The sequence below is a fragment of the Camellia sinensis genome, chromosome 14 (assembly GCF_055761805.1).
Source record: "Camellia sinensis isolate YWXY chromosome 14, ASM5576180v1, whole genome shotgun sequence".
Lineage (NCBI taxonomy): Eukaryota > Viridiplantae > Streptophyta > Magnoliopsida > Ericales > Theaceae > Camellia > Camellia sinensis.
Genome location: NC_138974.1, coordinates 27414931 through 27428889, shown reverse-complemented (window position 1 = coordinate 27428889; position 13959 = coordinate 27414931). Strand labels below are relative to the sequence as shown.

General features: G+C 35.1%; 2 protein-coding genes and 1 long non-coding RNA gene across 3 annotated transcripts; 1 reads left to right on the top strand and 2 right to left on the bottom strand.

The window, feature by feature from the left end:
• Positions 1 to 1261: 1261 nt before the first annotated feature.
• On the bottom strand, positions 1262 to 3399 carry LOC145807473 (uncharacterized). Its single transcript, XR_014350603.1, has 3 exons — positions 3278 to 3399; positions 2302 to 2354; positions 1262 to 1536 (listed from the first exon to the last, which is right to left on the bottom strand). It is a non-coding gene; the product is annotated as an uncharacterized LOC145807473 (long non-coding RNA).
• A 4075-nt stretch (positions 3400 to 7474) lies between these two features.
• LOC145806862 (uncharacterized) lies at positions 7475 to 8106 on the top strand. Its single transcript, XM_082904696.1, has 2 exons — positions 7475 to 7816; positions 8056 to 8106. The coding sequence occupies exons 1-2, from the start codon at positions 7475 to 7477 to the stop codon at positions 8104 to 8106; spliced, it is 393 nt and encodes a 130-aa protein (XP_082760822.1).
• A 1829-nt stretch (positions 8107 to 9935) lies between these two features.
• Positions 9936 to 11309, bottom strand: LOC145806861 (pentatricopeptide repeat-containing protein At2g13600-like). Its single transcript, XM_082904695.1, has one exon. The coding sequence runs from the start codon at positions 11307 to 11309 to the stop codon at positions 9936 to 9938; it is 1374 nt and encodes a 457-aa protein (XP_082760821.1).
• Between the last annotated feature and the right edge of the window lie 2650 nt (positions 11310 to 13959).

Below are 13959 nucleotides of genomic sequence, written 5' to 3'. Positions count from 1 at the left end.
TAAATTCGAATAAGGGATTAGTGAACCCCCTTGTGCCAGGTATGGCTTCGAATATGGGATTTGGAACCATTCTTACGCAATTTTCTTGTACTGGGCCAGTTCTACCAAATTGCATGGCTTCACTGTTAAGTACTGAGACATTTTGACCTACTACAGGCCTTGGAACAGGTTCGTACCAAGACTGAGGTGATGGTCTTTCATAGTTCTGATTACTAGTTTTACCATTAGAATGTCCATTAACTTGCATAGGTTGTTTATCTCTAGCCAATCTTTGCTGAGGGACATTCGAAATTTTCTCCATGTGTCTTACGTTTGTTAGCCGGTGGTTGTTCATTCGATCCAAAAAGGATGTTGCCCACCTTTCCATTGTGTTCATTAATTGCTGTCCCATTGCATCTATTAAGCCACCCCATGGATTCATTGGCTGAGTAGATGGGACAGTGGATGGTCCAATTCCTTAGTCTCGTCTAATATTACGAACATATCGTACTTGTTCTGAAGTACTGGTCTGTTCGACCATAGGTTCTGATAAAATGGGAGTTTCCACAGGATGTGTTATCACATTATCCTCTGGATTAGGTATTTCTACCTCTCCTTCCACGCCTTCTTCCAAGCATTCATTTTCTTTTTATCTCCTACGTCTAGCCATTTCAATTGGTCCCACCGGACGTGCCAAAAATATATGTTGGCTTTTTAGCTTTCGAAGGTTATTATTGTAATTGCGAGCGTGCCAGTAAGGATCAATCAGTCCTTACAGAAATTTAATTGCTAACCAATTATCAGACGATTGTGTTTTAGTTCTCTCAGCCTCAATGAAGAGAACTTTTACTGGTGGCTTGATTTAGGAGGATTAAGCAAAATATCGATCAAATAAAGAACAACTGAAGCATTTCATTAGAATGAAAAACTTACAATGTTTCAAACTCAGCCTCGTAGAGGTTTACAGCGACAATCTACTTGAAACTACTCCTATGAATGAAATGCAGTGTAGAATTTAAACTACTAGAATGTAAAGAACAGGAACTGTAAAACTAAGTAAAGTAGAATAAGACTGGTTTTTGGATTTGAGTCTGGGGGGGGGATTTTCTGGGGTCTTCTCTACTATTTATACTGCTTAAGGATAACCATCGAACTGTATTTCCAACGGTCGAACTGCTCCTCCATGGTCGTTGTCACACCCCAAATCCGGGCATGACCGGCCGTGGCCCACAGGGACTTAGCCCAAGGCACACGTAAGCCTAAACACGCATTCAATTTCACCTTGAACAATTAAACAATAGTCCAATAACAAATAACCAAAACTCAATCCAGACATGTCACAATTATAAACGGCAAAATCAACCGTAATAAAAAACCATCCAAACTTATGGGATATAAACAACCCACATATCAAAAATAATCCTAAATGAACTTCGATAAGAATAAATTTAAATATGCACAAACTTGACATAACACTCTAAACTAAAGGAATGCCCTAGAGGTCCATGCAATTGAGTCCCCGCAACGCCATGAGTCCACTCTAAGTCCTTCTAACACCTGGAAATGGTAAACAACTAAGTCAACTGATAGCTCAGTGAGTAGCAACATGGATAGTAAATACAGTTTTGAAAACAGGGTTCAATTCCAAAATAAGATATATATCACAGAAACTAGATTGGCATACAGTTTGGTAAATACAATCTGTTTCAAAAAGAAGGTTCCACAGTTCAACACTTAAAATACTCATGTCTCGCAAGAACATGATAAACGACATTTTCCACTTAAAACAGATTATAACATGAACACCAATAATTTTCTGGGTACCAATAAAAACAAATAATCTGCCACACATTTCTCAGGCTATAAGCCCCGTTGGATCCAATACCGAACTAAGAGTCATCCTCAGGGTGGCACCTGGGCCTTTTCTCAAAGACGATCCGATTGAAGGTCACCTAGTTGTTTTTAAAGGTCTGTTCCTTACAATCGTTGAGCACTAGAGTCATCACGGCCCAACCCGGATCTGTTCCCTAGTGGCCAGAGTCACCACACACAGTGGAATAATTTCCCTGGACTAAATACACACATGGTCCCAATAATCAATACACATCAGTTTTGCAAAACATGGTGGTTCATCATTATAAACACGAGACCAAAACAAATAGTTTACAGTATGCCAAGTTCACACATGTTTCAGAAATAATTTGATTCAATTGATAATATAATAATTTATCAAAACAGTTTAGTCTTGAAACAACAATTTGATTTTCCAACAATTTAGGGTAGGGGAACATTTATAAAAATATGTAGCATGAAACTACTCACCTGAAACGCAATAATATAATCCTCGAATAGAGTATGAAAGTCCAACTAGTGCCCTGAACCAAGTATAAAAACTACACGTCACTACAAATTTAAAAATACTAAAGAATACGAACTAAGTAACCCCAAACTAAAGCGCACTAACACGGCTCAACCCAACTCACCGTTACTCCTAAATATTACCTAAGTTCATATTCTTCAAGGTCTAAAATCACCCAAGACATAGATTCCGATCGAAACTTAACTAAAAATGACTTGGAGATGAAACAGTGTTTTAAACAAGTTTTCCCAATCTATTCGCTAACTTTGAAAATTACAAAACCCACTCCACGTTGTTCGAAAAATTCCAATAACCTCCAGATATGATCTAATATATCCTAAGTTTCAAACCCAATTGGTTTCACTTGATTTTCTTATCAAAATAATTATCTACAATTTATTATATCCAAACAGGTTGTTTTCTGCAGCACTTTAAAGAAATTGACGGTTCTCTTAATATACACGAGCAATCAATGCAAGGCCAAAAACGTACGAAACTAGACTTGTAACCGGTTCTAATGACACTAATTTGATAATTTTTGGATTTATACCCAAAGAGAACAACACTCCCGAATTTCCTGTTTTGGACTGGTTTTCTGGACAGATTTGAATACCTCAATTTATATGGATTTTGACTCCCAAAAATTATGAAAAAATTCAGATATGCAATTCAATATGTAATTGATCTACTGTAAAAATTTCAGATTAAAATTCATCCGTTTGATATGGTTTCCTGATTTTTAAAATTTGTGACTTTGTACAGAATTTTTGGACTGAAAATTATACCCAATCTTTACACATAAATTTAGCTCCTCAAGTTTCTTAATAGGATATCTATATACACAATACATAAACCTACAACCTCTCCATCAATGAACAAAATAATTATAGAATAAGGATGAAGAACAAAAAGAAGAGAAGAAAACCAAGGAGGGCTAACCTTTGATGATCACACACAACACAACACACCCAAAAGTTCTTTGATTGCAACATCTTCTTCTTTTTTTCCTTCTCTCTAACCCTCTCCCGTGGCTGCTGTTGTTGCCCTATGTGGTGAACAAATAATAGAGTAGGGTTTGTGTTTATTTTATTTTATACTAGTGGTGGGCACACATAGGTCAAATAAATAGATAAATATGCAAAACATATGTATAAGTTACATGCAACTCAAATGGTAGGAGTCTAACTTATAAATTTTATGGTCTAGAGTTCAAGTCACACCCTCTTCTCTATTTTTTTTTTAATAATAAATCCTGCTTCTAAATCAATGACTTTCACCATAAATTTTTTTAGGTTTAAAGATTAATTAAAGGATCCTCCAATAATATTTAATTTGCACCTTAGAATTCACCACCAAAATATTTGAGATTTGTAAAATTATTATTTAATTATTTACTTAATTTTTATATTCGGGTTCTCACAGTCGTTGATCATGTTGCCTCAGGATTAGCTCCATTACGCCATCACTTGCAGTTAGGCCTCCCTCCTAAATTTGAATTCAAATGTGAGTAACCGATGATGCCACATCACTTTGTATCTCTCTGCTGATCCACTGCTACTCAAATCTCGTAACAACCAATACTAACTGCCACGTGTACGATCAGGATCGAAGATTTGAATAGTCTTCCCGTACTACCCCTATTTTGCCACGCGTCGAATTGTAATTGGCTTGTACAAAATATGTAGCCAGCAGATATATTTTATCCTGAATTTTGAATTTTGTTCAAAATAAGGACAATCAAAGATGTTTTTTTTTACAAACAATCCATTTCAAAGGTAAAATAGTCATACAACTTATTTTGTGTAAGTTAACTTGTATGTTGTTTGAAAGGCTAATTACATTAACGGTCCCTATAGTTTAGGCCTTATGTCACTTTGATCCCTAAAATTTTAATTATGATACATTTGACCCTAAATTTTGAATCTTGTTCCCAATAAGGACAATTAAAGATACCATTGCTCAATTTTAAGGGTAGATTCATCAATCTAATAAAATATAAACTAATTTGACAAAAATAAATGTCAAAAAAATATTTTTGAATTTTTAAAAATTGTTTCTATTCACTAAAGATAAAATTATGTAAAATTAATAAATCTTTTAGATATTTTTTTATCAAATTAATTATTATTATATGTTTGGATGATGATTATGTAATGGGTAGTTGTTTTATTTTCATTAAATTAGTTTCTATTTTTTTAAAAGTCAAATATGGCGACAACTTTGATATCATTATTAAACCAATCCATTAAATCAAAAAATCCAAAACTAAAAACATTTCACATATTAAATATATCGATTACACATTAAAAGCCTAACAATCACCCATTACATGATCATCATCTAAACACATAATAAAAATTACTTTGGTAAAAAAAAATAAATGTCTAAAAGATTTATCAATTTTATATAATTTTATCTTTGGTAGGTAGAAATTATTTTTAAAAATTTAAAAATATTTTTTTGACATTTATTTTTGTCAAATTAGTTTATATTTTATCAAATTGACGACTTTGCCTTTAAAATTGAGCAATGGTATCTTTAATTGTCCTTATTTGAAATAAGATTCAAAATTCATTATCAAATGTGTCACAATCTGTGTTACATGGACTCGACACTTTGAGGTGAGGTACCCGTATTGACACGACACGACACGGGTGCGAGTGTGTGATTTGTGTCGGATACACCTGTTCTCTCTCGAACACAGCTCTTTACAGACAGCAAAAGAAATGAAAGAGGGATAGAAAGCGAGAACCTGGTCTCTTGTCGAAACGGCGAAGACATTGGTCACTGCTTCGACATGCTCGATGCTCGATCTCCATCTCCTGCTATGTCTTCTCTCTCTTCTCTCGTTCTCCTTCTCTGTTTTCTCTCTCGTCTCTCGATCTGTCGATCTCTCTTCCTCTCCTCTCGTCTCTTGATCTCGATCTCCTTCTACTCTCTCTCTCTCTCGGTCGCTGACTTCTTTCTACTCTTCTCTCTTCTCTGGATCTCCCTCTATTTTCTTCTCTCTATTCTCTCTGTTCTATTTTCTTCTCTTCTTCTTTATATTGTATTAGTATATAATATAAAATTCATTAATATAACAATATATAATATTATTCATATCATATAATATTATTTATCCATTATTCTTATTATATTTACATTAACATATAGTATAAATTACATTAATATAATAATATATAATATTATTCATCCAAAAAAAATTATATAATATAATATATCATAAATAATATAATTTTTATGTCTAAAATAAAAATAACATATTTTATCATATATAATATAATTTATTTTATATCTAAAATAATTTTTATTTATTATTTATATAGTATAACTCATCTTCATATAATAAATATATATTTTTTTAAAAAAAATTATTTAACGTATCCTCGTACCCATATCTAAATTTGGATACATATCTATGTATCTTTAATTTTTAATTTTGAAGTATCCAACCCTTAGATATGCACCCGCACCTGCTACCCGTACCCAAATCCGTGTAACATAGGTCACAATTGAAAAGTCAAAAACTAAAATGACATGTGATCCAAAGTTTGTGTAATTTGCCTTTTTATTTATTTATGGCTTTTTGAATTTTTAAAAGTTAAAAAGTTAATGTATTTGAGAAGTTACTAAAAAAGACACTTTTTATAAGTGAAAAAATTGATGTGACAATTAACCTTTTAGCTTATAAACAACTTCGTCACTTTTGTGACTTTTTTTTGCAAAAGACTAGTTTTGTTTGCTAATACCCACAGTCCCTAAACTGATAAAGAAAAATAAATCTAGCATATATTAGAAATAGAGGGCCAGATAATTTGTAGAACCTGAACGAACAACTTGAACATAATAATCAAGTTGAAAAAAAACTAAAAAAATGTGATAAAAATACATAAACTAAAGAACACAAACAAGTAATTTACATTGTTTTAAAAAAATGCATATACTCTGATAAGTTCAATGAATAACAAGAAATATGTAATCAAATCAGTTCAATGGGAAACTAAATTCATTTTGGTAGCTTTCTTGCATTTGCAAAGAGAGTCTTTGCAGAACATCACAAATTGGTTCAATACAAGGATGTAACTTGTCAGCTGCTACAAATGAGTGCATGCAACTTCCAATTTCAACCCAACTCAATCCCAAAATCTTCTGAACTCCTCTATCATCCATCACTTCCCTAACTTCTATAGCTTCACTCCTTCTACCAATATCTGCATACAAGTAAGAGAGTAGCACATAGTTTGAAGAGTTCCATGGTTCATCAACATAAAGATGCTTTGCAACATGCCTAGCCATTTCCAGATTCCGATGTACTTTGCAAGCTCCTAACATTGAATTCAACATTACAACATCAGGCTTAAAGGGTAAGGCTTTCATCAGAGCCTCGGCTTCTTGTAGTAGACCAGCTCGTGCTAACAAATCAAGCATACATGTATAGTGCTCTGCTTCGGGTTTGATCATATATCTATTAAAACCTACCACTACACCTACTCCACCCACTTCACCTACTCCACCTACTACTCCACCTACTACATACCTACCTCCTCTAATCTTCTATATATAGGACTCATTGTAAACATAATCAATATAACATACATCAATCAATAATACATCATTTCTTACATGGTATCAGAGCAAGGTTAAGCACTTAGTATTTTTCGCTTCACCGGCGGGCGGCACCCTCGCCTTGGCCGCCCGCCGGACCTCAACCTAGTCCGCTAGAATTGTCTACACATACCTTCTTCACTATCTCTTCTTTGATGATTGCTTCACAAACAACTGATTTTCCACGCCCTCCAATCCAGTTCCCTGCTGCTGGCTTCTTATCCGAGCAAAAGTTTCCAGAGATGCCAATGACATCCATGTCTGGGAAATCCTTCTTGAGTTACTACCAGCCATGAATGGCATCTTAATCCCTACTCTCTCTCATGCTCATGCACATACTTCTCTTTCGTCTTCCACACTGCTTCTCTTTGTTTTCTCTCTCTAACTCTTCACTACCCAATTCCCGTTTCCTTGGCCGAAAAATCGCCCTCAAAGTCGATTCTTTCGGGCATTGCGAACACCAAGTCTTGGTTCCAGTTCTATGGCAGCGGCTTTGCCATTCGCATTCCTCCTCAGTTCGAGGACATCATGGAGCCCGAGGATTATAATGCTGGATTATCTCTTTATGGAGATAAGGCTAAGCCAAAGACCTTTGCAGCACGGTTTGCATCTTCAGATGGATCTGAAGTTTTAAGTGTTGTCATTCGCCCATCCAATCAACTCAAGATCACCTTTTTAGAGGCTAAAGATATAACAGATTTGGGTTCATTGAAGGATGCAGCAAAAATATTTGTTCCAGGTGGGTCAACTCTATACTCTGCTCGCTCAATAAAAATTAAAGAAGACGAAGGTTTCAGGACTTACTACTTTTATGAGTTTGGTCGAGATCAACAACATGTTGCATTAGTAGCTACTGTCAACAGTGGAAAGGTATTTATTGCTGGAGCTCCTGGCCCAAGAGAGAGCACATGCATATGTGTGTTGTTTTTCTCTCTCCCATGTGACCCACTCTTCAACCTATACTTTTTCTTTTTTATTCTTTCCCCACACTCCTGTTTCCCACGTTGCTCAGATTCTCCAACCTATATTTTTTCTTTTTCATTACACTCCTGTTCCCCACTCCACTTTCTTTTATTTTTTATATTTATGTTACTCCATCTTTTGAAAAGAAACCGAAACATCAACTAGTTTGCACACCCATCAGCTTACTTTTCCATTAGTGGTAGGACCCGATCAAACAAATTTGAATCACATTTCCTTTTTATTTTTATTTTTTTTTATTCCTTTCCCATTCACACATTTCTCTTCAATTTTATTCATATACTTCTCTTCAAATTTATTTTCTTTTATTTTCTTTTATTTTCAAAAAAAAAAAAAAAGAAGAAGAAGAAGCAGCAGAAGTAGAAGCACTGCACACCAAACTCATTTTATTCATGTTGGGGCTCACCCCGATCACCATGTTCCACCATACCAAAAAAAAAATAAAATAAAAATAAAAATAAAAAAAACACAAACAAAACCCAAACAACCACATCCACAGGCGGGATTTTTCTTCTCTACTCTGCCGCCGGTCTCTTCTTCTTGCCTCCGTCCTGGGCGGCACTTGACGGTGTTGCCTCCGTATTTCCCACTCCACTGGGCACGATCACTACTCCCTGCTCCTCCACTGCAACATATGGCGGCCCTCCAAATCGGAACATCACGGTGGCCTTCCGCTTCAACTCCTTATTTTTCGCCTTTAGCACACTTATCTCTGCTCGCGCATCCTTATACATGCACTGGAGCAGAGCCAGTTGGGCGTTTAACTGCTGCACCTCATTTGTCCTACTCTGCAGCCGGTGCGACAGGTTTGTGACCGCCGTCATGGTTTCCACACATGACTTCAAAGTATACTGATTGGCCTCAATATCAGTTTGCACCGTCATTTTTTGCTCCACCGACCGCATCGGAAAGTTCAACGGAGCAAAACCAGAGGCGCTTGGTTGAGGTTCACTGGCCACCGCACCAGTTATCTCTCTTGTTGACTCGTTGAGGTCGGGAAAGAGAGTGAGCAGACCACGGGACGAAGAGGCCATATTCTGGGTAGCTGAACGGGAAGACGAGGCCATGTTATGGGTTGCTGAGTGTTTCAGAGAAGGGTTGGTTACAGAGTGTTTACAGAGTGTTTCAAGATTTGCAGCTCTTAGCGACAAGCTCTCAGAGAACGCAGAGGTTTCAACTGGTTTGTTATGCTTCCAAGCCTCAGCCTCCGCTTCGGTTTATAAAGACCATGATGAAGAGGCAGACACGCGCATCATGCGCCGCTCGGCGCTAGACGACAACATGGGCGCGCCTTTTGATGGCACGCCTTTTTATGGATTGGGCACGCCTTTTGATGGCACGCCTTTTGAAAGATTGGGCACACCTTTTGAGGGTGCGACTTTTACAAGGGTCCGACAAGACTCTGTAAACTGTCCCGACATTGATTCCGGTTAGCTCATTCATGGGTCCGACAAGACTCTGTAAACTGTCCCGACATTGATTCCGGTTAGCTCCTTCATGGGTCCGACAAGACTCTGTAAACTGTCCCGACATTGATTCCGGTTAGTTTCTACAAGGGTCCAGCAAGACTCCGTAAACTGTCACAACAACTGTCACAACATTGTCTGCTACAACGGTCCGACATGACCCCATAAACTGTCTTCTACATCGGTCTGACACAACCATCCAGTGTCCTCTACAACGTTATGACATAACCATACAGTGTCCTCTACAACGTTATGACACCACCATACAGTGTCTTCACCATCGGTCTGATACGACCATACAGTGTCTCCTATCCTCTTTTCTTTTATGTATTCGTCTATTTTCTTGTTTTGTTACTCTCTCCAAACTCAAGTTGGTTAGTTCCTATCCCCCTTGAGTTTGCGGGGGGCTGTTAAAACCTACCACTACACCTACTCCACCCACTTCACCTACTCCACCTACTACATACCTACCTCCTCTAATCTTCTATATATAGGACTCATTGTAAACATAATCAATATAACATACATCAATCAATAATACATCATTTCTTACAATATCTATGAATCATGTCATTAAAGTAATCATATCCCTCTTTAACCAAACCACTATACCTACATGCATTAAGCACACCAACAAATGTGACACTATTTGGAGCAATGACGGGTGATTTTGATAGCAACAACTCATCATATAGCTTCAATGCCTTCATAGCTTCACCATTTTGGGCAAATCCACATATAATTCCATTCCAAGAAGCAATATCTCTCTCGGGCATGGTCTGAAATACCCTGAATGCGTCGTCCATCTCACCACATTTTGAATACGTATCCACGATTGCACTTGCCACAACTACATTAGCCTCTAAACCAATTTTTAAAACAAGGCCATGAAATTGTTTTCCCTTTTGAAATGCACTAGAATTGGCACAAGCCCCAAACAAAGCACCAAAAGTGAAAGAATTTGGTTCAACATTAGCTACCCGCATTTTGTGAAATAACCAGAACGCCTTGCTCACACACCCACAATGTGAGAGTCCAGAAATAATTGATGTCCAAGAAACAACATCTGGGTTAGGCATCTCCTCAAACAACAACATAGCTGAGGCAATAAAACTGCACTTAGAGTACAAATTTAATAAAGAATTACTAATAAAGCGATCCAAGCAAATCCCACATTGTAAAATCAATGAATGCACTTGCATTGCCCCAAAGACTTGAGAGCGAGAAGCAAATTCATTCAAAACAATAGCATAAGTATAGCCATCAGAAATAACTCCTTCAATACCCATCTGACGAAACAACTCTACTCCCACATGACCCATTCCACACTTGGAATAGCAAAAAATTAAAGCATTCCATGTAACTAAATCTCTCATTGGCATTTCATCAAACACCTTCTTCGCTGAATCCATCTCCCCAGGTCCCGAATACATCCTAAGAAGATTGGTCCCAAGAAATTCATCGGATAAATTGAAAACCTTGACAACCTCTGCATGAACTTGTTTCCCAAATTCAAAATCACAACAAGGCAATACAATCGAATAAGTATAATTATCCGGCTTAATCGAACAACGACGCATTTTTATGAAATGGGTCAAAGCTTGTTGCAATCTTTGGTGTTGAGCAAAACCAGAGATGACTATATTCCATGATTGACAATTCTTTTGGGGTATAGAATCAAAAAAAATTAATGCTTGGGAAAGTAACAAGCTAGATTTGAAGAACCCAGATAGAATGGTGTTGTAAGAGACAAGATTGGGGTGAGGTAGGAGGTGAAGAAGCTTGTGACCTTCAATGAAGCTTTGAGATTTGATGCAGGATCGAAGGAGGAGATTGGATTGGTAGACATTATTATTGTAGAGAAGGCCATTTTTTATGAGGGATGCATGAAAGGATTGTGGGTTGTACTTGTACATGTGAAGTGAAGGATAGTTTGTTTTTGAATTCGATTAGTCTGATCGTTGGTGGAGGTTGGCGTCGCGTGCTTGTTTTTGATTCATAGTTTTAGCCACATGCATTGTATAACTTAAAAAAAATTGTCATAAGTCGGCGGAGGTTGGTTGAGTTGGTAAGAATCAGATTTTTGGCTGGGCACCTAAACATTTTTATATAAAAAAATAAAAATTAAAAAGAAAAAATGTTATAATTTCATACCTTCTAAATAGGGGTAAACGGGCCAACCATAGTTGAGTTTTAGTATGTTTGGACTTGTTTATTAAGATTTTAACGAGTTTGAGTTCGAGCTCTCGAGCTTGAGCTCAATAAAAATTTAACGAACCGAGCTCGAACCGAGTTGGCTTAGGCTTGATTCGAGCTCGAACCTGTTCATGAGCCTTAACGAGCCAACAAATTTATGAATTCATATTTGCATGTGAGACTAAAGTTACAATTAAAATTTTGATCATACAATTATATATAAAATATATATAAACATACTAAAAAAAATTTCATATTTTACTAAAATAATAATATCTACTACTACTATTATATAAATGTACTATCTATAATTAACTATTATTTACATTTATATTTTTAAAATATATAAATAGCATATTTCTCTTATTTTTTATGCATATTTTTATATTATTTAATATATAAATAATAAATATTAAACAAGCCGAGCTCACGAGCTGAGCTTTAGAATGTTTGGGCTTGTTTATTAAAAATTTAGCGAGCTCGAGCTCGAGCTTAAACACAAAAAAAAATTAACGAACCGAGTTCGAATGACCTCTTACTGAGCCGAGTTCAAGCCTGTTCACGAACGGCTCTGTTCAGTAACAGCCCTACTTCTAAGTTACCATAACTAAAAATATATACATATATATATATATATATAATCAATCACCACATGAGGGTATAATTAAAATATTAAAATTTTTCAAAAGGTGTGTATAGTAGAATTTTTCATAATTTTATAGTTTTCTCTATTAGTATTTTTTTAATTGGTTTTTTTAAACATTTTAATTATTTTTTTTTTACTTTTTATATTCACTTAATTTAGATGCAATTAAAAAGTATAAAATTTATGTATTTTTAAAAAAATTCATTGAATATAAAAAAATACAAAAAATCAATACAATTTCGTTGTAACGACCTCGCCACGTATAATGTTTTACATTTAATTAATTCTTAATTTAATGTGAAATTAATGAATTGAATTATTTTAATTTCGAGTATCGGACTATATGAGAATTTAATTAAATATCTGTTTAATTTAGTAATGTTGAAATTTTATTAATTAGGTCTGAATTGGAGTTGATTAAATTATAAAAATAAAACAAAATAAATAAATAAAGCAAAAATGGAACAAGTGACACATAGTCTAAGATGATGATTAGGCATGCATTGGTGTGGTGAGTCACTCTAAATGCGTATGTTAGACAAGCATGAATTGATGGAGAGATATTTGGATGTGCCACATGTATGAGTGGTGGTTTGGGGCTCACGGATTGACTCCCTATAAATAGGGAGGGTAAGGAAAAAAAAAAAAAGGGAGAGGGAGGGGGGAGGGGGGAAGAAAATATTTAGAGGTAAAGAAGGTCTTTGATAGTGAGAAGGTTTTGATAGTGAAAAGAAAGAGCGATATATTAATTTTAATATGAGTTATATTATATCTTGAGTTACCATAATATATTTTACGTATGTTTTGGGTTAATATAAATTATTTTACACAATCTATGTTTTATAAATTATATTAATATTTTAATTACGTTAATTATTTTCTGAACTCTATTTGCCTAAATTGAAACATATGGATATGTTTGTTTAACTTTTAAAAATTATTTAATAATGATTTTGTAAACAATTATTTTTTGTAAGTACCAGCACGGGTGTCCCATGCCTTGGGGACTTAAACAACCATTGACCTCTATTTGGCCACTTTGTGGTCATTTGTTTGTCATGGATCTATTGACCTCTGTTCTGATTGTCACTCCAGTGACCTCTGTCTTGTTTTATTCTGTTTTGTATCGTGATTATGATTATTTATTTATATAGTTTTCGTATTTCAGTTTTTGCTACATTGAATAAGTTATTTATTCAAATTAAGTTATGTTAATATTTTAGCTAAAATAATTATCCATGGTAATTTTTGTACCCTCATGCTCACTGTATAATATTTCTCACTCTGCCATGCGCTTATAGCTATTAACCACTTTCGGGTGACGTGTCAAAACCGGTACATAGGGTAGGTACAAGGCATTTTGTAGTCATAGTACAGCTCAGAAATTGCAATCGAATAGAAGCTCCAATGTACAAATTTTTGTTATACTGAAATGAAAATTTGGGTATCCCTTGATTTTATTCCGCTGCACTATTAATTTGTTATGATTTCAGTTATTATCGCGTTGCGACACCGAACCTCCGGATACCAGGTCTGGGTCGTGACATTCGTATAAAAAATTATTGGATATAAAAAATACAAAAAAAAAAAAAAATACATTTTTGTATTTTGTTTGTATTCAATGATTTTTTTTAAAAAAATATTGCACAAATTATATATTTTTTAAGTGTCTAGATTAAGTGGAGGTAAAAAATAAAATAAAATAAAAATAAATAAATAAATAA

Bases quoted from the DNA above. Each gene is read 5' to 3' on its own strand.
- LOC145806861 (XM_082904695.1), bottom strand. From the start codon at position 11,309: ATGTACAAGTACAACCCACAATCCTTTCATGCATCCCTCATAAAAAAT.
- LOC145806862 (XM_082904696.1), top strand. From the start codon at position 7,475: ATGGAGCCCGAGGATTATAATGCTGGATTATCTCTTTATGGAGATAAG. The intron at 7,817-8,055 runs GTATTTATTGCT...TCTTTTGAAAAG, and splicing joins CTACTGTCAACAGTGGAAAG to AAACCGAAACATCAACTAGT.